The sequence below is a fragment of the Serinus canaria genome, chromosome 3, assembly GCF_022539315.1.
Source record: "Serinus canaria isolate serCan28SL12 chromosome 3, serCan2020, whole genome shotgun sequence".
Lineage (NCBI taxonomy): Eukaryota > Metazoa > Chordata > Aves > Passeriformes > Fringillidae > Serinus > Serinus canaria.
The window spans coordinates 62298395-62323234 of NC_066316.1; the positions used below are offsets into that span (position 1 = coordinate 62298395).

General features: G+C 39.2%; 1 protein-coding gene across 1 annotated transcript in view; it reads right to left on the reverse strand.

The window, feature by feature from the left end:
* Positions 1–24525, reverse strand: part of NKAIN2 (sodium/potassium transporting ATPase interacting 2) — a 514185-nt gene extending 489660 nt beyond the window's left edge. The window contains exon 1 of the mRNA XM_030236153.2: positions 24418–24525. Within this exon, the coding sequence (XP_030092013.1) occupies positions 24418–24471 (54 nt within the window). The 5' untranslated portion in view covers positions 24472–24525. The remainder of the gene's footprint in view (positions 1–24417) is intronic.
* Between the last annotated feature and the right edge of the window lie 315 nt (positions 24526–24840).

Here is a 24840-nt window from a genome sequence, read left to right on the forward strand (position 1 = left end):
TTCAGGAGGACTGCAGCCACTTTTCCAACTGGACTGCTACTAAAACCCTGACCAACAGGGTGTCAGGTTGAGTCCTGACTCTGTCAGTGTTGTTCTAGTGTATTGCAGTGTTTTATTTTATCATTTTTTTTCCTTCTCTATTAAAGAACTGTTATTTCCTGCTCCCATATTTTTTGCCCAAGAGCCCCTTAATTTAAAATTCATAGCAATTTGGAGGGGTGGGGAGGGTTTGCATTCTCCATTTCAGGGGAGGCTCCTGCCTTCTTTAGCAGGCACCTGTCTTTCCAAACCAAGACAATCTGCTATGCTACTGGGGGGGTACCTCAGGCAATGTCAGGAATGTTTCAGCAACAGCACCCTCAGGAACTCAGTAACTGCTTCATGAGTCAACCTTAATTCCACCAAGATCAGAGAAGCACCAGCCAGATGGGGACCCCACAGCATTTGGCTCACCCCTACTATGGACACATCCCTTGTGACTTCCCTTGGCCTCAGGAGCATTTAAGCATTTCCCCACTCTGACTTGGAAACTGCCAGGGACCATGACAAATACTTGCTGTATACATCACTCCCATTCATTAACAGATCCTGTTGGCCTGACTGCCAGTATCTTGGAAAATCCAGTGTAATTCCCATTTCTTTAGTGTAACCAGAGGTTTTTGCAGTCAAGAATGAATAGAACAAACAGTATGAGGTTCTCTGAATAAGGTGTACATTAAGGCACACAGAGGTATTTTCAATTTGAGTAAGAATGAAGTACTCTTCCAAAAGATGTTATCCAAGACTGTGTGATGTAACATCACACAGTGATTTTATTAATCACTCTGTCAGGAACACAGGAACTACCAGAATTTGATACAAACTCTTTAAAAATTTACATTTGTCTTATTTAGAAAGTGACAAAGTAATCTTAATTTCAAAATGTGGACTGGAATGTGGCCTAACAGTTTGTAAAGTTAGATGAAAATACATCCCAACAATTACATTTTTCTCCAAAAATTAATTATCCAATTAGAAGTTTAACAGCTTAGGTTCATGTTTGTTTCATATTTTATAGAACCACATCTCATATACTGAACAAAATCACATGCCAGAGATTACAAGAACACATGAGAAATTACTCTTGCTTCCAAATCACCACTGGTCTCACCAGTCAAACCTTCTTCATTTACAACAGCATTATCAGGTTAGACATCAGACATTTTTCACTCCAAGGCTGCTGATTTATGAGGAAAAGCTGGACTCCTGACATGGTTTCTGCTCCACTAGCCACATCTTTCTTCCATACATGAGCTGGTAATCTAGGGAGGATGTCAGACCTCACTTGAAACAGTACCAGAATCTTTACAACACACATCCCACCTGATGTGCCTACATAAAATGAATATCAGGAACTGCTTCAAATGTGTCTCTGAGGTGGAAGAGCAATATCCAGAAGAGGTTGACAGATGACAGCACCACCTGACTTCAATCCACTTGGGCTTTTTTCTGTGTCAATGCAATAAAATGTTGTTTTAACTTGCTTTCAGTCATGCCAAATGATACCAAATGAAGGAAGAGGCAGCCTGACACCCACAAAGCAGAACAAGGAACAGGGAAGAAAAAAGGCTGTAAGAAGAAAAATGAGGCAGGACTGAAATGAGAAAGGAGGCCTGGAAGAATGGGAAGGATCATGGTGGGTGGGAATGAGGAAAGTAGAAAAAGATGAACAGATACAGCGAGGTAGGAAAAAGGGCTCAGATGATGTGGTCCAGATAGACTAAATTGATACTAGGAGGGAGAGACATCATAGTTTATCACTTCTAATACTGAGCCATGTACTGGAGCAGAGCTCTTTGCCTCTTTAAGGGGGCCAAATTAGGAAAGCGAGTGAGTTAAGAGTAGGTGGGTTGCAAGGATACAACAGATGGGACGTGGACAAACCTAGTACAGAAGTGGGAAGGGGAAAATGACACCCTGTGCAGCACAGAGAGATGAAGGAGGGAGACATTTGGTGCAGTATGAGGCAGGATACATGGTATGGATACTGCAACTCTCATGATGTCACAGGAGATGCTGGGATGCTGGTGTTGAAGTCCTGCTGTCCTCCAAAGTGTTTCCAATACACTGAGCACTGGTCTAGACCCTGAAGATGCTGAAAAGTCAGGAAATTGAAATCATAACTAATATTAAAGCCTATCCAGGAAACAGAAGCTTTCTTTCCCATCCCAAGTTTCCACTAAACCCCTCAGTTCCTATGAGAGGTTATAAGGTTACTAATAGCAGATCGTATGACAGCCAGAAGAATGAACAGAGCATGCCATCAGTCGCAGGAACTTGCTATTTTGAGCAGCTATTTCTGGAGGTAGGACACTTTGACAAAAGGATTCTTAACTGCCTGCTGAGAGCAGGTAATGCTGAAGACTTACAGCTCCATAGTCAAGCTCCATGTTTCACAGGAAGCACCATTTGGCTTGGGATGGACATCTCTGCATGACCCAGAATCAATGAAACCGTACATCCTGCATGTTTCAGTGCTCCTCAGCTGCCAGCACACAGCTGTGAAACCCAACCACAGAGTGCTCTGCAGGCACTGCACTCTACTAATGACTGATGAGAGGCAGGACAAACAGCACACAACAGACTCTGCACACCCCACTAACAGCTAACAGCGGCTGAAATGGAGGAATTTCAGGTCAGTGGTCAGTGCATAACGTGTAGTGTGCACTTCCCAACAATAATTAAACAAAGCTAAAATTCTGATAAGAAAGTCTGAAGAAAATGCACATGCATATTTTAGAAAAATGTCAAGAGGCAGCCTCTGCAGATTTAATTTTCAGAGTATATGATACACCATTAAGTTATGCATGATGATATTGTCTTTAATCATATGATACACAGTTCTCAGCACATATTTAAAACATACTAAAAGTAGGTTGATAAAAATTACCTTTAAAAAAATTGAGAGCCAAAATAATCAGACAGAATTCTGGATTATTATTTCAGAAGTCTGTTACCCTGTGTATCAAAAGCTGTCTACCTTTTCAAGTCAGAATCTTGTTAGGGAAAATAAAAGTAATTTTAAAAATCTACAGTTTTTTGCACAATTAACTTTTTCATGATAAATTTGAAAGCTACCTTAAATAGAAGAGCAAACTTGAGGAATCATCTTTTTCTTCTTTTTGTCCTCTGTTCTGCCATTTTTAAAGTCAGAGATGCAATTTATAAGTAAATTTTTCCTGAATATCACTTCAACCATTGAGAATAAGTAAATACTTGAAGAACAGTATATAACAATTTGGCAAGAATATCTATTTAAAGAAGAGTTGTAATTGAAAAGAATACAATATTAATCAATTGTAACTTTTATAGTATGTGCTACAATTTCTAGGTCAAAGTCAAAGAATAAATTAAACACCAAAAATATTTGAAGTTGATAATACATTTAGGTGAAGCAAACATATATATTAGGTGGTGAATAATAAAGTACATATTAAAATTAATTCTACCAATTGCAATTTTTATCTTTATTTAAAATCTGAACACTACCCTCTGAGAGATTTCTTGAAATAGACAGATGATTAGCCCAAAATAAAGGTGTTAACCCAGACTGTGTTTCACTACCAGAATAGCTACAGATTTGATCGCTGTTGCTCTAGATTGAACATGCCTGTATATTTTTTGAAAATTAATACACCAGACCAAATTCACTATAGCTTAGTAATGAGCATTTCAAAATACTTGTTTGAATTGGAAAACATGGGTGACTCACTTTGATCATTCCAACAATATTTATTTCTGCACCTTGAAAATAATGTTGAAAAAAAAAATTTCAGACGAGTATTTTGCATTTAGAAATCAATTGACACCATACTTCAGTACAATTATTTATTACAGCTTAATCAATGTGGCAACTTCAGATTTTCAGTTCATATGAAATGCAGAGAGATGGCTGTCCTTTAAATATTGTAATGAGTTAGATTAGCATTGTAAAAGAGTCTGAAGATGCAATGCACTGCAAGAGTATACACACATAACAAGAGCAAGAGTACATGCCAGCTACAACATCACAGAGATGGTAGTAAAACAAAATAATTTTACACTATCATAAAGTTTAGAGATAACACGCTGGCCCTTGTGGATAGATTTCTAAAATGAACTGGCATGGTGACTTGTTTCCTCAACCTTCAGTTAAAGGATGACCACTTCAAAGCCAAGTCACCTTCTCAACTCTGTTTTCAAGACTGCTATCATCTGAACTTCCATCTCAGCAGGCATCATCACTGGCAGCAAAATACAGTGCTTAAGAAAATTTTCAAATCTACAAAAGCAGGTCCTTAATACTTTATTGTTTGCCACAAACCTTTCATGTACTAGGCTGAAAAAGATAAGGCAACATGAAGGGCAAAGTAATCATGCTTTTTATTACTGGTAGTTTGGATGAAAAACTGAATCAAGACAGCAAACCTACTACACTAATGTTTTTGCCAACAAAAACAAAACCATAATGGTGGCTACCAATAATTTCCTTCAATCACTTGTCAGGCTTCATGGACTGGCAATTGCAATAGAGACTCCATAAACTAAGACTTTCAAAGCTGTCAGAAGGGCATTCGGGTGTCCATTTTGTATTTAAATTTTAGCAGATCTGAGTGACTGAAAACAGAGGCAGCTTTCAAAAACTTGAGTCTCACTTTCACAAACTCAGAACTGGTCTGCTGAAAGCACGCTTGCCTGGATTAAGACACAGGAAACATGAAGATCCCTGACCATTGATAAGACCAGAAAGCACAACACCCATCTGACATACAAGAACTGTACTTAGGAAGACTGCTGGTCATAAAGAGATACATTTCAACTGTAAGGGTTTGGGGCTTTTCTTGTGGTGTTGGTGGTGTTTTGGGTTTTTCACTTTTCTGTCTGGCAGACAGCAGTAAGATTAAAACAAAGCAATCAGATAGACAGGCAAGTAATAAACCACGTCCTTTTTCGACCTCAGATTCAAATAAAAGTTCAGCTAAAGAGTAGGATGGGTCAGCAAATGAACTGCTCAGCTCTGTCTGTGGGACACCAGGGATAGAATCATAGAATGCCTGAAGCTGGAAGGAACCCACAAGAATCATGTAAAATATGGGACAATGATCAATAAAAACACCATCCTGTGAAAAACATTGCCTGAAATGTTAAAGGAACACCTAGGAAAGATGAATCTAAAAAGAAATCTTAATTCCAACATCAGAGAATTTCATCAGGTCTGGGCATTGCTCTAAGGAGAAATAAAACATCCATAGAGGGATACTCAAAGGCAAAAGGCCATAATCTGGCAAGGAATGACACCTCTCTGGGTGCTGCCACCAGCCCCTCCCGAGTGGCATTCCACATCTGAAGGACTCTCACAGAGTCTGTGGCAGGCGACACGCCCACAGCACTGCCCTGCATGGGGGTGCAAAGCTAAAAGCATGAGCAGAAAGGAGTAATATTAAAACAATTATCACCCTGTCCATATGAAAATTTATTCAGTATTTCTCCTAAGCACACAAAACTCCAAGTATATTGATTTTTTTATTGTTGAAACTGACTTAATGTCTCACTGAAAAAATCAGACCATGAGCAGTAACCGAGCAGAAGAAAGCAAGCTAAGACATTTCCCCCTTGTGAAGCCTATTTTAGATAACTACTGATTGTGATAGAAAAACCATAATTTAGAGTGTAAGGGAAAAAAACACAAAACCCAAAACCAAAAAAAAAAATTAAGTTTGGTCTTTTTACCATAATCTTGCTTTCCCTGTCAAAGTAACTTGGTGTTGTAGCAACAGTAGTCTTTATAAGGGATCTTCCAGGGACTTTAGCTGATATTTTAATGAGACTTTTCACTTCATAAAGAGGCTTTTGTCCTGGAGCTTGAATCTACTCTTTTGGTAACAGAGATGATTAATGTAGCTAATCTTTGAACCACTTTACTGAAGAAAAAATGAAATAAGATCAGTCCTGAAAGGGAAAGCATCAAGGGTTAAGGATTGAGCTCCAGTTCTCATTCCTTGATGTCATGACTCAGTGAATGACTAAGATTACTTCTGCCTGACTCTGTACCACACTAAATAAATTCCCAGAAGAGATCTGCTTCTAATACTGTTTATGCATCTTATAACTCTATCACAGAAAATTAGTAGAGTGGTCCAAAGAGCTGAGTCCAGGTACATTTCTTTATGGAACTCTTCTATTTTACATAGAGAGAGCTTAGGCATCTTCTTTCTCTGTCTTGTTCTCGGTCTGGGCTGATAGGAGCTAGATAGTTCCCATTGGTTCTGGACTGCTGGCAAGGGTACTCTGAAAAGGGCTGAGAAATGAAGGCTTCAGCTTCTCAAGAGGGCCAACAAATGTTTTTTTCTTGTGCACACAAACTAACAAGTCATTTACTATGTGAAAACTGGGCAGCGCTACAGCTGCCACTACTCCTTCTCCAGACACACCGCGTCATGGACCAAGCCTCATCTCAGGGAGGACAGAGCAACCTCAGCTCATGACCCAAGCACACCTTGCAAGTGTGGATCTTAACCCCATGTAGGCATCTAACGTGTGCAGTGGGTGGTCAGTTAAACCCAGCCAGGAAGGGGAATGAGAAGCCTTCCACACCCTCAGAATGACCCAGGAGTACTTCTGCCTGCTCTGCATGCCCTGTTCACAGCAGACAAACCAGCAAGCAGCCCATGGTAGGACCTAAGGCACATCCATGGAACTGATCTAAACAGCTTCCACTATACTGACTGTTTCTTAGCTTACCAAGGAGCTAAAGCAGGAAAGTATATCCGATCTTTAGGTCTGAGTAGCAGCTAAAATAAGTAAGGACAAGTACAGGAAAGAGAATTAAGGGGGAATGATCTAGCCTAGATGCATCAGTATGATACCAGTAAAGCTTCAAGGGAGTTTAGTACATACTTAAATTTTGATCAAATTTTTTCAGAGATGACTGATAAACTCCAGGAAACAAACACAAAGATATTTAAAGGACTACTGAAATCAAGTTAGGAAAAAGCAACATTAAAAGCTTGTATCAGCCGGGATTAATCCCCCACAAAATCAAAATAACATTAATTATTATACATTCAGCAACTATAAAGCATGTACTGCTTGACAAAAAGTGAAAGGAAAAATGGAAAAGGACATTTATTTTATGTTTTGTAAGCTAAGTGAGTGAAACAGCAAAAAAGAGCAGGTTTCTTAAGTAGAAGAAACCTGCAAACAATTACCTTGTCATAGCCAAATGCTCCCTCACTGTGGGTAGTCTTAAAAATACCATAGTTGTCCAACTGTAATGCATTCTTTCCTCTCATGTGTCTTGTTTGTGTGGGCTTTAAAAATCAACATTTATACAATTTTCGAATAAAAGTGTCTAATTGACCTTACACAGGGTGCCTAACTTATGTTGATTCCTTTATTGTAAAATCTGAGCTGAAACTTAAATTTTAGTAGAGTTTCTAAATATATTCAATATAACCCATAGACTTTATCACAACTTTTATACTACTGCACTAAGTACTTTTAAGGTTGCTTTTTTTTTTTTTTTTTACAAAATGAAGTTTAAATATGTCTGCTTCCTGACAGGGCACATAAGCTAAAAGTATGGGGTCTTTCAACCCCCCTTGCTCAAATACCTGAACTGATTCCTCTGTTAGATGAATAAGCCATGGGTGATTGGAATTAACAGAAATGCAGGGTATTTCTTCACCAAAAGAACATGGACAGCAATACTGGTTACTGGCATAATAAAGCCAACTCTGTGGGCATGCAACATCTTATCCATCCCTCTAGCAACAAAGCTCTCCTTTCCCTGGACTGCAGTCCTAATGCCTCTAAGGAATGTCCAGAGATCCCTGGTCAGCAAGATCCAGCAGCAGAAGCCCTCCCTCTGTGCTTGCTCCTGGAGATTATATCACCTCTGAAGAGCAGTTCTATATTCCTGTGTTTCCAGAATGACCCTGAGTCTCGACACCTTCACTTATCACCCAGGTTATTTTTTTCTTTTGCTCTCCTTCCTTTTCCTTTAATTTTCCTGCCAAATTAGCAGTCCAACACTGATAATAATAGTAGGAAGTAGCTGAATGAAGGACCTTTCTCATTTAATTCAATGACATAAATAGGAAACATTTATCATTTACTCAACTTGTAGGTCTGCTAAAGACAAATTTGCTCATGACACATGCAAGATAAATTCATATCTCTTTCTAATAGACTTCCATTAGTATCAGACTTATCATCCATTCCCCTAAAGTCTTGAGTACCACCCATGCAGCGTAGGAGATTATGATTCTATTCAATTCAACAGGATTCTATTTTAAAAACGCACAGCACACACATTCAGAGCTGTGACTTCATTCAGGCATATTTTCTTAAGCTGCTGTCTCCTTTGTTGCAACACTGAGCTGAAAATGGGTATGTAATCCACTGCTTATATGCACCCTCTATTCAACATATTAAGACTCTGCCTGTGCCTAAGCTTCATCTACTTTTTCCCAGAAGCCAAATTTCCCAGCTCAAGTGGTAAAGTTATGTGAGTTTTTCTTTGTAAGTCCCCAATTCTATGACACATTCAGTGTCATCATGTATGCACTGCAGTACACCTGCAGTACCTGACACATCACTGCTTAAAGCATTAATTCAATGTCAAGTATGACATCTTCCCACATCTCTGGGATATACACATTTTCTCCTGTTAGACAAACATATAAACACACATTTCCTGTATATATATATATATATACATACATTGAATAAATATTTCAAACTGACTTGCTTCCTTCAAACTCTTTATCTTATCTGAACCACGAATCCCTGAAAAACTGTTGTCCTTTTTGATTTCAGACCAGTATAAAAAGAGGTTAGTCTAGTGGAAAGAAACCCCTCTGAGAACAAATTCCCCAAATTAAAAAACTAGTTCCATCAATTATGTTATTTTCTTTCTTTTCTCTTCCCTCTATCTCTTCTCCCCATTCCTTCACTCCTACATCGCATGGAAGCTGTTACTGCAGCAGAGACCAGTTCTTATTTTCCTACCTGCACTTCTTGAACTCAATAAGCCTTACTGTCATTTCATTCATTTATTATCAGGGGATTTTCTTTCACTAAAGGTGCATTTCTTTAAGATGTGCAATATTTGGGGGAAACAGCTCTGCCTCTTTTTCTCCTGTCACGCTGCAACAGAACTGGTATTCATTCACATTGGAAATGGGAATACCTATGGGAATGAAGATGATAGTCCAGTGAAATACAGACAGGTGTATTTGGCTACACATTGCCTTGTCACCAAACAGATCACTGACTGACTGCAATGAAGAAAATTCATGCAGACTCAGTAACCTCTGAAAGAACCAGAAAGAGTGATTCCATCCAGAAATATTTCACATTTATTAGCAGCTACTAAGTAAGCAATCCTTGCTGTTTGTATAGCTTAGCTTATAGCTCATGGCAGCAGCAGAAGGCAAGCTAATATAAAAAAATACTAACTAAGAAGTGGCTCCATGTAACTTTTCTTCTTTCCAAGACATTTCAAGGAATTAAAACAAGTAGGACTTGAGTAGTGAAAATATACGAACAGTGACAAAAAGAAGATATGAAAAAAACCCACAGTCACATAATCCATTAGTGCATGTCAGCTCTTGGAAAGCAGAGACTCAGACACCATTATGAGGAGATGAATTTTATTCACTCTACAGTTTTCCTGTTTGCAATTAATTTACATCCATCTTATTTCATGAGTAAACCTCAAGAAACAGTGAATAGCCTCTTTTTTGTTTGTTTTTTCCTTGCTGTATTCTGCAGTTCCATAAGGAGATAATATAACTTTAAAAATCTGGTTATGGCAGAGCATGTGCTTGTCAAGAAGATGGGGCCTGACTCTTTTCAGTGATGCCCAGTGACAGGGACAACATGAACAAACTGAAATACATGAAGTTCCACCTGAACATGAAGAAAAACTTCTTTACTTTGAGGGTGTCAGAGCACTGGAACAGTCAGCCCAGAGAGATTATGAAAACCTGCCTGCTCCTGTGCAAGATGCTCTAGGTGAAGCTGCTTTAGCAGAAGGGTTGGACTATGCAGATGGAGAGATCATCTCCAGAGATCCCTTCAACACCAACCATTCTGTGATTCTGTGAAATATAAAAGGGGGTAAAGAGAAAGGGGGGAAAAAATTATCCATATTTTAACTTATTTTATATTTAGCACCAAGCATACATCAAATGTGCAGGGGAGCAGAAAAAGCACAAGTATCCTGTGGATTCCAGACACCTACTTTATGACTCAATATTCTGTACCAAGTTCATGGAGATACTTGTCCTTTCAGAGTGTGATTTAAAGCACTTAAGTAAAGTTTCAGAATGCAAACAAAGAGTAGTGAATTCACCCCTAGAGACCCCTGCCTGCCTCCATCTTCCTGAAAGGCAGCCCAGGCACTGAGGTAAGTACCTGGAGGGAATTCCTCTCAGGTGCTTGCATGCATGGAAGAGTATGGGAGAAAATGAAGCAAGCAGTACAAAAAATGACATAGATCTCCCATAAAGTGCACTAGAAATACTTACTTTAAAGGTTATATTAGCTGACTAGTGAAAGACTGTGGTGACCCACCCTTAAGAGGAAGATAGCACCTTGTATTACTTCTACAAGCATAGGGAGACAGTGCAGACACAAGAAGAAAGGTTTTAGAAAATGCCTGTATGATATATTTCAAGTATGAGTATTCTCCTTAGAAGGACTCTACAGATGCATCTTCCTACTGATCATTTTGAAAATGCTTCCCTTTCCAAGGCCAACTTCCTTACAGTAGCAGAATTCAGTGTGTGGGGCACCCAGTAAAACCACTACAGTGTAAAACATTCTTCTTCAAGAAATTAGTAAGCCAATAATGTTCATGCAAATATTTATTTTCTTACACTACAGGAACATTAACCAAAATACAGAATTTTTTAACATGTTTTTAATCAAAAATAAGGATGGTCTAACATTCCTAAAACACTAATGTGCAGACAAAGTGTGGAACAAAAATCTAGGGTAAAGCTATGTATAACGATGGGCAAGATGTGACAATCAGAAATATCTATGTAAATTTGTGAACAAATTTTCAGCTCACCATCAGCTCCTGCTGAGACAATTATTGATCAATATTCTGTCAAGTATAACATAATTCTAGAGATTTATTTTCCTTATCCCTCACTTTAACCTAAGACCTGCTGAATTTCAACTGAAGTAAATACACGATCTTTACCTTTTTGACCTTTAAAAAAAATTCACTAAGCACATTTTATCTCTATTAAATTTGATGTTCTAAAGAGATTTTGGTGGCTGTGTTTGTATAGTGACCTTATATAAGTCCTAGGATGGCTATGATGCAGAGGTTCCTCATAAATGTAATTAGACACTTTATATGGAAACACTCCTGGAAGATTAGTCATTCCTTCGCTCAGCAAGCATGTCTCAGCACACTCCTTAACAAATTTCACATCTTCAAGATAAGTGGGATAAAAGCTCTAAGTTGCAACACACCACTAAAGAAGACCAAAGACAATCCAGTGCAAGAGTCCTGGGGTCTCTGCACGAGCACAGACTTTCTCCTTCACCTTCCTGCTGGATTGTCTAGGTACAAAATGGATGTAACTCACTGTGAAATAATTTTACACTGTAAGAATGCAATTCACTGGCTATCCTTGCACAGAGGTACGAGGACCAGCATGGCTCGGTCCCCTGGATGCCACCATTCACAGCTCACATGGAGGACATGGACTGTGTCCGCACCACAGGGCACTACCAACACAGGGGGAGGTCTATGAGAGCAGAAAAAATCTTGTCCTGAATTGCGCAGGTGGGCTTAGCGTGCAGAAATTAACGTCATGTTCTCATTAAATTCATAGAGGCAAAAAAATGAGATTGGCATCTAGTTATGAGAGACATACCTTCAAAACTGCCTCAGAGAGGGCTGTCAAGAAGTGCTCCTCTGGCACCTGTTGGTATCACCAGCTTTCACACTTTAATATATGTCATACAAAAAAAAAAGTTAATAAAGTTTTTAAAGTTTACTACTGACACACAGTTTCATGCCTTTCCCTTTGGTCCTATCATTGGTCACCACAGGGGAGAGATCAGTGCCTGCTCCTCCTCCTCCCCTCACAAGGAAGCTGCCATGAGGTCTCCCCTCAGTCTCCTCCAGGCTGAACAGACCAAGTCACCTCAGCTGCTTTTCACACAGCCTCATCTCAAGGCCCTTCACCATCTTTGCTGCCCTCCTTTGGATGCTCTCTAATTGATTTATATCCTTATACTGTAGTGCCAAAAATACAATATTCAAGGTGAGGCCACCCCAGTGCAGAGCAGAGTGGGACAATCTGTTCCCTGGGCAGACTGACCATGCTGTGCCTGATGCCCCCCAGGACACGCTTGGCCCTCTTGGGTGCCAGGGCACTGCTGATTCACGCTCAACTTGCCACTGACCAGGACCCCCAGGTCCCTTTCTCTGGGGCTGCTCTTCAGTTTCTCATTCCCCACCCTGTACAAATATCCAGGGTTGCCCCATCCCAGGTTCAGAATCTGGCATTTGTACTTGTTAAACTTCATACGGTTGGCGATTGCCCAGCCCTCTAATTCGTCAAGCTCTCTCTGCAGGGCCTCTGCTTTCAAGGGAGTCAACAGCTTCACCCAATTTAGTATCATTGTGCTCATGCTGAACATCAAAGCAGCTGGAACCTTTAGCACAGCCATTTTCCAGAGAGCTCAAAATGAAAGGTAGTAGTGAACTTACTGTAAGTCTAGGTTTTTTAATTCACATAAAAACGTACTAGCAGTTTGTCAAAAGTCAGCTATTTTTAAATGACATAAGCATAAAAGGAAATGTCAAATATTAACTGTTCAATCCATTCATCACTGTAGCTTTGTATCCTGTCTGAAATTAGTAAGGAAACTGTCTGGAATAGATGCTGCAGTTTCAAGATGAATAATTTTCACCTTCCAAAAAAAGTCAGGGCTTGTGCTCACCAAGAAATCTAATTTGTCACCCCAAGTAGTGCAGAATTTCCAATTCACTCAAATTTTGAAAAGTAAACAAAAAACAAAAGAGAGACTTGAATGAACATAGAGGCATGTGTTTATATTCCCTAGGCCAGTCTGGGTTGCCTACCAGGCAGCTCTGAGCCGAGAGAAGCAAGTGCTTACAGATTTGCATATGCAGCACATTACAACAGCTAAAATGCCAAGAGGTGGTTCTTGAGAATAAGTTCTTGGGCTTGCCATGGTCAATAAACCTTGCTGTTCACTGCAAATGGTTTTCTCCAGCTGAGTTTACATTAGTTCTTAACAGCATTATGATGGCACTGTGCCATTGCTATGTTCTTTGTTCCAATTCAGTCCATTTCTCAGCAGAAGTGACAGCAGCCAAAGCATCATTACAGCATCTGAGTAACTTTGGAAAAACCTGCTGGTCACTCCTTTTATTTTAATACTGATGGGAATAAAGAGAGACAGAGGAGATACCACAAAATGCTTGGATGGAAAAAAAGTTGGAAATATCTCCTGCACACCAGGCTTCCTTGAACTGCTCTTGGGCTGATGAGGTCCTGAATATCTGGCTTTCTAGTGAAGACACTCAGCATGCACTGAAAGACTCAGATGTTGAGCATTTTGACAGTGCCTTTTTTTTACTCACCTCGTTAAAAGGCCAGCTAATAATTGCTGGAAGTTCAAAACCTCCTTACAGACAATGAACTCTGAACAAGCAACTGAATAGTTGAAGATCTGTCACTATTTCATTCCTGTTCAAATTCCTGTTTCAAATTCAAATTTTTAGGTTTTATACCTAAGTTGTTTAACTGAAATCAGGAGAACTCCAGCAAGCCCTGTTGGTAAAATGAAGAGGAGGGTTATACTCACAACTTATATTATCATCAGTGGTGGTTACATACATGTGCTGGGCAGAGAAGAGCAGCTGTCCTCTAATAAGGTGCTAGTCATGACAAATATAATACTGATATGGGACCCACATAATTTTCTTTAAAAGCACACTGCAAAGCAAGAATGATTGCAAATGGCAGGAAGCAGAAGAAAATCCCCAACATTTTTCCATGGCTTTTTAATTTCAGTTCACAACGAACAGCACATTTCTGCAGCAAATAAAGCTTACTAAACCAGCTGCCTTTTGTTATTATCCTTATGCCTATCTGTGATATTATACAACAGATACCACTTTATTGGTGTCCATAAATAACTTTTATTATGCATCTGAAACAGCACAGTTTAGCACGTTGCACAACAGACATTTTTCCAGTCACTGAAGCCAATAACTTTACTTCTGTACCTGCCATTACGACCCCCACCACTGGGTTATGGCTTTCCTTTACAAAAAAGACAGAAAAACCAAATAAATATTGTACCAGACAGTAGGCCCTCTAAGCAGTCTGAAAGATTCCTAGGACTAGAAATAGGCATTATTAGGAATATTGCTGAACACTGCATCCAACTCCAAATTGTTGTGAGCTTCCTTCTAGAAGTACCAAATTTCCTGCCAGCTCCCCACTCAGAAACACCCGTCTGATAAAATCCAAGACAGTGAACTCTGTTTTCAGGATACACTGAAGCCCATATCTTATGTTAACACAACCAGTGCCATCATCTGGCTTGTTACCAAGCTGCTGTCACTGCCTGCAACTGCTGCAAGTGTCAAAGAAAATAAAAGCTAACTGACCTCAAGGGCATGAAATGGGCATGGACAATAACTTAAATGTAAATTAAAAAGAAAAGACAGGGAAAAGATAAAATCAATTTTATAACTCATGACAAAAATAATATCTAAATTCTATATTGTATTTTATCAAGTGAAGCCTCTTACTGTTTTGCATTCCTTTAGCCACTAATGTTTTAATTTGTTTTAATGCTATTTGCTCTGCCAATTTGAACAGTGACATAATGACATATGACTCCCTCATATCCAGTGGTACTCACAGCACCTTTGTCACTGGTGGCTCAAGAGCACAATGAACAGTATCTTGAGTTTAATGTATTTGTGGCTTTGTGAAGGCAGCAATGACACACAACGGGGTTTATTCTCCTTTTGTTTCTGTGCTCTGTAATAGAACACCCTGCCACAAAGACTGTGACCAGAGTATAATGAAAAATGCTAAGCCATTGTCAGTCATGGCAAAAATTTGCAAACTTTACATTTTGTTTAATTATTGAAGAATGGTTTTCCAAAAAGACATGCATTGTTCTAAAGAGGCATCGCAGCATCTATCTTCTTCTCCTCACAAAAGCTTTTTATCTTCAGACAGGAAGAATATACTTGTTGAGGGCCAATTACTAGTCTGTCTATGAAGAAGTTTAAAAGAATTTTTAATTAGTAAATTGACCCATACTATGAGTCACCTGGAGAGGAAGGACGTAATTTCCTAAGACAGTTACACTTTCTTACACAAATATGAGTCAGTGCCTTAGATTCAAGACCCTCTAGCTCTTAATACTATCTTGTTCTTGTACACCAATTTAATTCACTATTGCAGCATCACTCACAGTGACAGTAAATGCTACTCAAGGTGAACAGGGGCAACCCTCTGACCCTTGTTCTAGGCCTCTAGAACAACTTCCATTCATCCAGAATAAATGCTATGCATCACTCAATTATGTTCTGCTTGAATTCTAAAAAAAGAGTTTGACAGTCTATCTAATCTTCTTTAGTACAAAGATATCATCAAAAATAAGCAGGCTTAACTGTATAATGTGGTTAATAAAGGTGCATGCAGAAGAGAGGCCTATACAGTCAATGAAAAGAAGCAGCCACTTCCAGAAGCTGGTTCAGAGCCTATTCATTAGGTATTTGAATGAGATAGCATGAGTCTCTCTCCCACTATCTACAAATGGTGCCGCATTTTTTGCCTTCTGAAAGGTGATGTATGTATAAACATGACAGGCATCATCATTTTAACATACCTCTTAGAAATAATAGAATTAACCTCACATGCTGCTTTCTGTAACAAACTCCACTAATGAGAATTCCTTCATAAGAAAAGAAGAGTGAGGAGAAAACCAGAACTCAATCTGTTATGGTATGAATATAGAATATGACAGACTTTTCTTATTCCCATTCACACAAACTGGTAACTTGCCAGTTACATGTAACTGGTGACTTTCCACCAGAGATACTGCCTAACATTCCAAATAAAAAAAAAAAAAAAAAAAGAATTATACTCACCCCCACACACTGCTGCCCCAAACTCTAATCTTAGAAACCTATTTGTTCAAACAGCATAGGAAAATACGAGATTCATTTATGTCAAATAATGGGGGTTTTTTAATGTTTTCAGCAATCAGTAAAATAATCAGCATTTCCTACATACTTTACGTCACTACATAGGCAGCAGAGAAGCAAGTTGTCTATAAAGATTCACCTTAATCCAAGCATCAGTGAGAGATATTTTCAGGGTATCCATATACATGCAAACGTTTAAGTAGGAATCAGATCCCCAAACTGATAAACATTTCTCATAAGTTATGTATGAATTAAAATCAAGTTTTTATTAAAAATGCATAAGTATGATCTGTGGTGAATAGAACCATTAGCTATGCATATTTACTCTTTAGTGAACACAGAAATCAGTAATATTTCTTCTAAATGTCATTTCCATCAGAGGGTTATAGAATGATAAAATGCTTAAACGATTCTCAGACGCCATCCAGCTGGTACATGTACAACTGGGGAGAGGACATAAAATAATGAACTGTGAAATGTTTATTTGCCACAGGGGCAAGAAAATGTCATTTCAACTATTGCACCCATTCTACTTTACAAGTCAGGTGGCACTTAACAGTCCCTCACTTTCACTCACTGTGATAAAACAAATAAATGAAGGCTAATTTGGATGATAATAAACTATCAGATTCTCTAAAGTTATTAAATTTTCAGCACACTCTTTTTGATCACACATTATTTACAATGCTCCATGTCTTCTTCACTCCTGTTGGAAGCTACACAAAAATCATCCAAACCCCAAAGTGAGCATAAATTGGTTTTAACCATGGGATTTTAGCATCATATTTTAGGGGATCATAAGGGAGTATGCACAAAGGCTGACACTGTTCTAACGAAAGCAGGCTCCTCAGTTTCTCTTGATAGTCAATGAAGACACAAGTACCTTTCCAAAACAGCATTGCTCAATCTGTAGATCACAGTTGTCCTTAAAATCAAACATTCCTCACCGAAATAACAAGTGAAAATGCACGAGTAAGGAAAATATAAATAATTTGTACTGTGAATGACTAACATCATACAATGGGTCTGTGATTTTTCTTCTCCCTCCCACTCCCAAAAAGCCTACATTAGCTGAAAGACTTTACTTAAGGCACAACTCTAATGGTCACTTTAAGCCAAGAAACAACATTAGGAAATCTGACCTATCCCCTGATGGACCCCCTCTTCTGACTGTAGGGAAGTCTAGAGAGATTATTCTGATTTAGTCAGATCATCAATAGTCTTGTCCTCATCCAAATTTGAAAATACTCACCATTATTATTCTCCATAAAACATCATTTGAATTCAGAACCTTAAATGAAATCCTGTAAAAATTCAAAATTTTTGACACACCTTTTACAAAAGACCACTGGAATCTGCTGTCTCTTTTGGCATTTCACACCTGGGATAATCTCTTGAGCTCAGTGGGACCATGGGACCAAAACTGAAGTCTGGAGTGTATTGGGATACACAAATAGCTCACTGACATCAGCCTCCAGAGCAAACACTGTCTGAATCTCACCAGTCCGTAAGCTCAGGGGAGTTTCCAAAAATGTCATGCTAAATGAAACTGGATGTTGACATCTGTGTCATCAAATGCACCAAAATATTGAGAAGACCCCGTATGGATTTAGATTCATTTCTGGAACAACTCATCAAGTACTTGTTTTCACACCTTATCTGCTGCACTTTGCAATGCAGTGTACATTCTCATGGCCCAGCCTGGGACAGTAGTCACTACCAACTTAAAATGTTTCTGTTTTCAACCACAGAACTGTTCCTTTCTGTTAACTACAAAATGAGATATTTCCCTTCACTGACTACAGACTGACTAGAAGGAGCCTTTAGTGTATTTTTAAAATGCTTGCTTAGTGCTTTTTTTTAAAGCAACAGAAAAACAAAAAAAAAAAACGAGACAAACCCCAAAAATAAAACCATACCGCCACTCAAGTGTTTAAGATGCTAGCTCAAGTCTCTGTCAATATGAAATTAATTCCTAATGTCACAAATTTTCCCCATGGCTGTACAAAAAGGGTAACTTTGCTAGATATTCTAGGTTCCTATAACCAGGTAGTTCAATCAACTTCTCTCTATCTATTTAAACCTTTCCTTCTTACCAAACACTACAGTATCAGAATTTGGAGTCTGCCAACTGAACTCTAAAGGTACTTCAAAACACAGTGAATTAAAACTTTTATCCAGCTGGTTTTAAATCTTTTACCCCTGTAACTTAACACAACACACTGCACTTTTCTTAAAGTGCATAACCAGTTACTCATTATTATTATTATTCATTTGCAGTTCTACAAAAAATAATACTGTCCCATTCATAGCAAATGTCAAGTCACTAAAATTAAATTATATAATGGACTGTTACCTCAGGCACCCATTTTTTTTGCATTCATCACCCCTTTTGAGCTCAAGTTATAAGGAACAAAAAAGTTTGGTTATGAATCCTTAGTATTTTATCTCAAAACCAGAATTTTTAAAAAGTGCTTATTTTTCCACAAAGGTCTAACAGACTTAAAAACATTGCTACATGCTTTCTCATGACAAGAGATGTTAGCTCTCTGAATTCATAACCGAGTTTCTGGTTTATCTATTTCCAGCAACACCTCAAAATCTACTCCTTACTGTTATACAATAGCTCTCAAACACACATCTGCTGAAAGTCTGCTATTCACAGACTGTTTCCTTTTCATTGCTAGTAGGATCACATGTTTTTGGATACAATGAAACTTTCACTTTCCTATCAAATTTGAAACAAAGCAACTTTAAAGGAGGAAAACAAAGCAGGACTTTAAAGAAGGGACAGATGAAAGTTGTTGACATAGTCAGAAATTCAACAGTCGCACTTAAGTATTACCCAAAACTGAAACCAATTCTTTCTATTCTTTGCAGATTAATAAAACTACAGATTCACAGGCCAAGTGCAGTAACATCACTTCCCATTCCACGTGAAAACCCCACGTTTTTCATTTCCCTTTTGCTAGCAGAAAATGTAGGAACATGTACATGTCATCAGAATTTTCCACTGCAGACACTTCTCTCCAAAAGCTGCTATAGAAAACCACTGGCAGCAGTGACAATGAAATACAATCAAAACATACATGCAAAAAGAAAAAACCCTCTCCCCCAAACCCAGCAATTAAAAGCAAAGTCCCAAAATTTCAATACCGCTTCCCTTTAACAAAAATGAAAAAAAAGACATTCTACATTCACTAGCTATGTAGTCTGGTGCGCTATGGCAAAGTACCTGACACTGTGCATGGTGTAAGACCCACTATTAACATAAAATATGTACTTTATTGCATAATACTTCAGGATAGCTAATTCTAAAGAATATCCACCGTGAATGCCTTTGCTTTGCTCTCAATGGGAACTGAGCTCGAATCCAGCAAACTTCATTCCCTTGAAGTCCTGAGAATTAAACCTCAAAACTGTTAACCATGAGGTTTTCTCCAAGTAAGGATATTCATGGTATTGAATTGTATTAAACCTTGTAGCTAGATTTGTTATATAGACTAGATCCTATCATGATCACCATTCCTGAAGTGTTTGAAAGAGCATAAGAATGTTTGCTATTCATATTTAAAAAAGGCAAACCTAAACTTTACAGGACCTATTACTAAGGCAGACTTTTTCCCCAAGTATCACACTCTGTTCTCTTTAGTTACATGTGCCAATTTTTAATAATGCAAGGGGGAACTGGAAGAGCACAAGGAACTCTTCAGTACTATATTAAGTGTGCAATATCGATTATGGACATCTCTCGTGACACCTCTTGTCATAGAAGAAATATGGTAAATACTTCTTTCCGTACTAGTTTGTATGTAATTAATTTCCTGGGTTCCACCATTCTACCTGCTGCAGTTCAAATATGTATCCTCATGTCCACCAAGCAATTAAGTACGTGTTTATGGACACCAGCATCACAGCTAAGTATAGAAATTACATCAGCTGAAACAGTTTTTGAAACAAAGTATTTTAATTTTCTCTTAACTAGCATTATTTGTGAAAAAGCACAGAACGAGGACATTCTATACAAACCATTTGCATTCTGATAATTTTGTTCATTAGCTCAAAAGGGTTGGCCTCTTAGCAGGCCAACCAAATCTGGGTATCTTTTTCATTCTGCTTGGCCAACATGACAGACTTGGACAGTGGCTTCAGCCAGACTGTAACAGGGTGAGTTCAGAAAGAGTCACTACAAGCTTGTGTGCTCATAGCCCCAACTGTGAAGTGTCAGCAAGAGGAAGGAGAGACTACTAACATCATATATCATGTACTGGTGCTTGTGAAAGACACCAGTTTTCAGAGATTCAGATAATGTATGTTCATTATAATACATACTTCTTTAGAGCATCAGATCGAGTACCTCACAATCACTAGCTGACCCTTTGCAGATATATATATATATATATATATATATATATATATATATATATGGCTTGTTTACAAATTTTGTATGGTTTTTAATACTTAGTTGGAATATCTGAACTGCAATGCAGTTTACTCAAAAAAAAAGAGGAAGAAAAGAAAAACAACAGGCAGAAGAGGCAAATTTTACAGAAATATTTATATAAATTAGTTCAGTAAATTCAGATGGAAACTGAGAGAAGGGAGTGTAAAAGTTGAATTATCTAATTTGCCTTGGGAGTATGGCAATCTTAGTCTGATGGTGAGAAACAATAAGGCAATGATTACTAGGGACTTGAAATTTCCTATGAAATACTGTCTCCTCATCACTGCACTCGGAGGGGAGACCTTCTAAGTTGAAAACATGCTGTACTTTTTCTTGTTTTGTCATGCTCAAAGTTTTCCCAAGCATCAAAAGTGGGAAAAAAGAAAGTTTCAAATGGTTTCTGTGGGGCTCTTCAAAACTTCCAGAAATCAAAATAATCTTGGTAGTTTTACCTTTTCTGCTCTTTCTATTAAAAAGACTAGGCAACAAGACATTAGTGCTACTGATGCAAGCTATCAATAGAAAAGGAAACACCCAAAAATAAAGAGGTTCAAAGGACACAATGAAGTAGCAGTGAAGTCTTTTATTGCAACCAGTATAGTTACCATACAACAAAAACCACCAGAGCCCCTGTGCTGAAGGTTCTCTTCAGAAGGGAAATGAGCAAAAGAGACCAAAATTAGTATCTATATATATCTATATGGAGAGAGAGAGAAGAGATAACAAATTTTGTATACAGAAGGCAATTTCTTTCTCCTAACATGAGCAAAATTAGCTTTTATTTGATGCTAATTTTTCTCATTGGCTACAAATGCAGAGGAAAATGAGCTGTCAAAGGTTTTTTTCCATAGTACAAATGTGAGCTCAAACAGTGAGGTATACGTATGTTAATAAGCACAGAGCAATGATCAGTATGCCCCTGAGAAGCATTCCTTGAGGTTTCTGATAATCTGATGGTATACAGTATGTTGCCTTAACTATGAGCACTTAAAATGCATTTATGAAAATAATTCTGCTTGTGCAGGGTCTCTCAAGCTAATGCAGCTCTACTCCTGCACCAGTATTTGAAATAATCTCCTTTTTTTACCCATTTGTGACATCTACATCATTTATGTAAGTACAATATGCAACAGCTTTTCTAATGAACTGAAGTATTCCACAATACTGTTTGTGCAGTGCCTGCAAAGACCAATTAGATCACCACACCCAAGCTTTGTAGAGATGAAAGAACATATTTACACTAAAAAACCAGAAAGAAACCTTTCTTCTTACCAACTTTTTTCCCCAAAACAAAAGTATACTTTCTACTCAAATATGACCATTTTAAGACTGAATCCCAGGTACCAGTAACACAAAGTCTTCACACTTAAAGTATAACACTTTTTTTTTTGAAGTATGGTTATCAGCGGTGTGGAAATGCTTCCCACACCCATCTCCTCAGGCCACATAACTACTAGATCCTTTTTTTTGATTTGCATCTTCACTAACGTGGCTGATAATTCCAGGATGAATCTTGACAGCATTTGCTCCTTTAAGTAGTCATTACCTTAAAAAGTAATGACAACCAACTAATCACCCATGGGCCTACTGAGGAGAGTTAAATCTCCTTGACTTAAACCTCATAACCTATTCCCATCTGATGGTATATGGCACAATAAGGAATATGACACGTGATTTTAATAAAATGCGTATTTTTTTCCATTCTGTCTCCTTTTCCTCGTTTAAATGACTACTCCTGCTTCTAACCTATCTAAATGTCATGACACAAGTGTGATCCAGAAGTTTTCATTGCTGTTAGCACATACTTTTCTTGCTCAATAAAAATTTTCAAGTTGGCTTTCAGTTTATGATTCTCTTAAAAATTTCCTTAAGCTACTCCAGAAAACAGTATTTATTTTCTAAAAAACTTGTTTATTTCCCCCTGTAGTTTTACAATTAGTTGTAGGAAACTTCATGTAGAAAGTAATGCTACAACTCTGCACTAGCTTACCTGCTCATCCACCTGCTGATACATTCCTACAGGGCATTTCTGTTGATGTTTTTATGAGTTTTGCAAGTATTTTTTGTCACCATGAGTTAGCAAATATGCTTAGCTTCACAGACTTTCAAAAAAATAACAATTTAACGTCTTAGCACATTCTATAGTCATCATGACCACCTGGTTGTTAAATGCATTAAAAAAAAAGACAAAAAAAAGCTCTGCAAGAGGCACAATTTAAACAATTTTTGTCCCCTTTGGAGGAAAAAAAGAAGAAAAAAAAAGTACACCTCTGAAACTTAAATGGATCTGCAGAATTTCAGACATTAATTTTATGTTTCCAAATTGCTGGAAAAGACAACATTCCTATCATTCCACTCAAGATTCACTCTATTGCTACTATTCAAGATTCCTTTTTAGACAATATACATGAATAAATCATGTCTGATAAGATACATCCAGTAACAAAGAATTAAATAACTTAGGTCAGGAACAGCATATACAAATAAAATGTGTTCCAGAATACAAAATGATTAAGGATTGATGACAACTGATGAAAAGATCACAGGCATTTCGAATTTCTGATCTGCTAACACATCTTTCTTTCTTACATACTGTTTTACTGATTTGGTTCCTGAAATCTATTATTTTTCTTCTTTTGTAGTTCTCTTAGTACCTGCCTCCAGGAAAGAAATTGGCAACAATGCTGGTTGCTATTGACACTGGCTTACACTTTCTCAGCAAAACTATTCACTAAGAGGCAGAGGGATGGAGTAACATGAAATATTTCATTTCTGCCATAAGGTTAACTGCTTAACAAAGCTCCTTCCAGCACCTGTTCTGCCAGCACATGAACATTCAATATAATGAGAATAAGAAATGGGGCATATTACATTGATAAGTCTTTATCTGTATGTCCCTGCATCCAAATCCACAGGAATTCTTACATCATGTATCTGATTCCACAACAATGAAACAACCCATTGTATACATTACAGAAAGGGATATGAGTTTCTTAACTTTAACCCCAGTCTCTTTCAAAGTGCCACAATACAATCGCACAGCCTAACCATCGGGCTAGGCAGATCTATTTTTAGGCAGCTTCTTTGTTATTGTATCTCAGTGCCTACTTTTTAAACTCAATCTAGTTTCGCTGGAAGCTGAGCTTACAAGTGCTGCCACATGTCTCCAAAGGTAAATATAAATATGTGGCTGAGTTCTGTAGCAACATAATGATACAGTGTTAAAATACACTGGACAAGTCTGAAAGAAAACAAACAAACAAAAAAAAAACCCTACATCTGCAGAACAGCTCAGGCGTGACAACTTCACACAGAAACACACCTGTATGGCAAACTGTGTGCAAGCTGCGCATCACCCCTGACACGCGTCTCTGCCTTACACAGGGCCAGTCAAAGGAAACCAGGTACCAACTTGACTCAACGCTTGGGAGAACTGCCCGAGTTTATTAACTCCGCCACGCGCCCACCGCAGCCTCCCCGGCAGAGTCCCCGCCAAACTACCTGTAACACAGCTCCAATTTCCCACCCTGCCGCCTCGCTCGCATCCCCACGCCGACCCCCCGGGCCCCTCCTCGCCTAAAGCGCGGGCGCTGCCTTCCCACCCTGCCCCTCCCCGAGCCCCCACTCCGGGCAGCGGGGGAGCCGCCCCGCCGCCCCCTCCTTCCCTCCCGCCTTGCTTCCCCCCCTCCATCCGCGGGCCGCCCCCGCCGCCACTCACCAGCTGCGCGCCGCACACGGCCACCAGCGTGCACCGGCCGCTGCAATAGCCCATGGCTCCCGGCACCCCGCGCCGCCGTCCCGCGCCGCGCCCACTCAGGCGGCGGGAGAGCACCGCCCGGCCGCCGCCCGGCTCCCGCCTGCCGCCGGCGCTCCCCAGCCCGGGACCCGCATGGGGGCGCGCCCGCCGCCCGCCCGCCCGCCCTCAGCCGCGGCCGCAGCGCCCGCCGCCTCGGCGGTCGCGGGCAGCGGGGCCGGCCGCCCCCGCGGAGGGCGGCAGCGCCGGGGGGAGGGCGGCGGCAGGTGCCTGCAGGAGCAGCCGCGCTCTGCCGCGCAGCCCCAGAGGCATCTGGGCTTCAAAGTTTGCCCCCTCAACTCCGCTCGCAAACCATCCGGGCTCGCAGCCGTCTGCGGCGGGGGGGAG